The sequence below is a fragment of the Microtus ochrogaster genome, chromosome 2, assembly GCF_000317375.1.
Source record: "Microtus ochrogaster isolate Prairie Vole_2 chromosome 2, MicOch1.0, whole genome shotgun sequence".
Lineage (NCBI taxonomy): Eukaryota > Metazoa > Chordata > Mammalia > Rodentia > Cricetidae > Microtus > Microtus ochrogaster.
This window is the reverse complement of record NC_022010.1, coordinates 29,726,601-29,729,552: the sequence shown is the minus strand read 5'-3', so window position 1 is coordinate 29,729,552 and position 2,952 is coordinate 29,726,601. Positions and strand designations below refer to the sequence as shown.

Below are 2,952 nucleotides of genomic sequence, written 5' to 3'. Positions count from 1 at the left end.
CTGTGTAATACTCCTGGTTGTCCTGGAACTCACTCTGTAGACCAGACTGGCCTCAAACTCACATAGATCTGCCTGCCTCTGCCTCCTGAGTGCCACTGCCACCCGGCAGGAAGTATCTCTTGAGGGCCTCTTTCCCACCATTAAAAATCAAAACAACACAAAAGTCTAAACAACAACTACCCAGATGGATCTAAGCCATCCAACCGACATCTTCCTGCCTTGTTCACTCTTCCAAACAGACCAGCAGGGATGGAAGGATCCTGCCTCAGTCAAGACAGGAAGAAACGATTCTCAACCCATGTGGACTACTTTAGATCCTTCGAGTGGTCTGACCCAGCACGGGCCTCTCGGAAGTCAACGAATGGCATGCTAATAATAAACGCCGCGCTGCTGGAACAGCTCGTGGTAGCTGTTTCTTCTTGGTTCTCACGCAAAACCATCTAGGGTTGTTCAGCCTCTGAGCTTGATCTCCTTCATCTGCTCACATTTGGAGAAAAAGCTACTGTTAGCCCCATTTCACGGGCAGGTACCTGAGGTGGACAGAGGTGCATCACCATCCCAGCTCCAGAGCTAGAAAGATCTGACAGAGTGCAGAATGGATCTAACTGCTCAAGCAAGCAGTTGCTCCAGGTGCGGAGTAGTGCTAAGCAGTGGGCTTCAGTAACTCTATGCTCCACATGCCAACGTTCAGCTCAAAAAGTTTCCGCCGGATGGAGAGGTACAGAACTCTACAGCCTCAGGGGGCAGGAGGGGAAGGGACTTGGTGACAGGCAAAACAAGTACTCAGTTGTTGTACCTCAGTCTCTACGTTTTCTGCAACGTTCTCTCTGTGACCTTGGATTCTTTCCTTGTGGGGCGGGCTCATTGTGACAGAGACATCACCAAAGAAGCAAGATTCTCTCACACACGTTCCAGTCCTGGGAACAGTGTTCCCAATTTCCACACATGAGTGACCATGACATTTGAAAAGCCATGTTCTTTAGTCAGAACCTCCCCAGCTGGGATCAGGGCTTATCTGTCCCATCCCTGAAGCTTCCCAGGCAGCTCACTCTAGCCCTGGGGCTGCTGCTGGCCTTTTGAAGGCAGCTGGCTGGTCTCCAGAAGGCAGGGGGGTGATGAATGTGCCTGAGGGACTCCACACCCTCCCCCTGAAGACCAGGAGGAAGCCAGGCAACTCAATTGACATGAGACCAACACCCTCCTCCGAGCAACAATGAGAGGGGGGATTTCCATCCTGCCCATCTCCAGGTAACCTAAGTCCATCTTAAAACTGCCAGGATGTGGTCTAACCTTTGCAATTCTGACCTTTGCAACATTATTAGCGTCTAGAAGTTTCTCTTCCCACCCCCACCCCACTTTTCAGGTACCCCAGACACAGCAAACGCTTCATTAACTTCATTAGCATTCTCTGCATTATTCACGAGGCACAAGTGGCTTCTTGGTGCTTTTATATTTTTTCCACAGCTCTGTCAGGGGAGGATCAGATTCTAAAGGATGGGGGATATGTTTCCATATTCGAATACACAGTGGGTGTCAGATAAATGCTAGCCAGTGAGCACAGTGCTGAGACCTCTTCACCAGTCAAGGGAACAAAGGAGCCACGAACCTGTAACGACAGACGCAGTTTTTCAAAGTTTTCTTCCAGTTCCTTCTTCTCAAATTCATGGGCAGATATCAGTTCTGGAAAGAAGGAAGAAGAAATCACATCATTATGAAATGGACCTTTCTTCTGAGAAGCACAGAACAAGGCTGTTTGGGTGGATGAGGACACGTGACTTTGGGTCCACAGATGATGAACGGCTACAGCAGATTCAAGGTTTCTTCTTAGTCGGAAGTCGGCTGTGGTGATCGGAATGTGGTTTGTGAGAGAAAGAAAGAAGTGACCGGAAGAAAGAGAGCTGAGAAAAAGCACATGCGTGTTCACCAGTACGTGTGCACATGTACTTGGGTATGCTGCATGTGAGGCCATGTGAGAACCTCTGTCAACAGCACCAGCTGAATGTCCCACCTTTCCTAACAGTGAAACAGTTGTTTTCCTCTGTCCCCAGGATTTGCTTTCCCGGCTTCAAAGCATCCATGTCAGGCTGAGGAAGGAGCTTTTCACTCAGCAATTGGAGATGACATCTTGCCAACCATGCCAGCTTCACAGTGTGCTTGAGGGATCAGTGCTGAGTCAACAAAGACATCTTAGTGGCCTCTGGCTCATACTCTGCGGACTAGGGATCCCCAGAATTTGCTTGAACAAAGACTGGTTATAAGACATTCAACCTGAAGCAAAGGTTGAATGCTCTGTCTCTCTCAGGAGTTTTGGGATAACTCTGCTCTGTGTAAAGTCACATCCAGGAAATAACTTATACATTATGCAGATGAAGGTGATGATGTAGGTGATATAGGTTATGATGTAGGTGATATAGGTGATGATGTAGGTGATATAGGTGATGATGTAGGTTATAATGTAGGTTATGATGTAGGTGATATAGATTATGATGTAGGTGATGTAGGTGATATAGGTTATGATGTAGGTGATGTAGGTGATATAGGTTATGATGTAGGTGATGGTGTAGGTAATATAGGTTATGATGTAGGTAATATAGCTAATGATGTAGGTTATGTAGGTGATGATGTAGGTGATATGGGTTATGATGTAGATGATGTAGGTGATAATGTAGGTGATGATATAGGTGATATGGGTTATGATGTAGACGATGTAGGTAGATGATTGATGTAGGTGATGATGTAGGTGATGATGTAGGTGATGATGTAGGTGATGATGTAGGTGATGATGTAGGTGATGATGTAGGTGATGATGTAGGTGATGCAGGTGATTGATGTAGGTGATGATGTAGGTGATGCAGGTAATGATGTAGGTGATGATGTAGGTGATGCAGGTGATTGATGTAGGTGATGATGTAGGTGATGCAGGTAATGATGTAGGTGATGATGTAGGTGATG

General features: G+C 46.7%; 1 protein-coding gene across 3 annotated transcripts in view; it reads right to left on the bottom strand.

Moving 5' to 3' along the window:
- The window catches only part of Mtus2 (microtubule associated scaffold protein 2), a 374,670-nt gene that overhangs the window by 11,096 nt on the left and 360,622 nt on the right, over positions 1-2,952 (bottom strand). For all 3 annotated transcript variants that reach the window (XM_026785020.1, XM_026785024.1, XM_013350977.2), the window contains one exon: positions 1,607-1,680. In XM_026785020.1, coding sequence (XP_026640821.1) covers positions 1,607-1,680 — 74 coding nt within the window. The remainder of the gene's footprint in view (positions 1-1,606; positions 1,681-2,952) is intronic.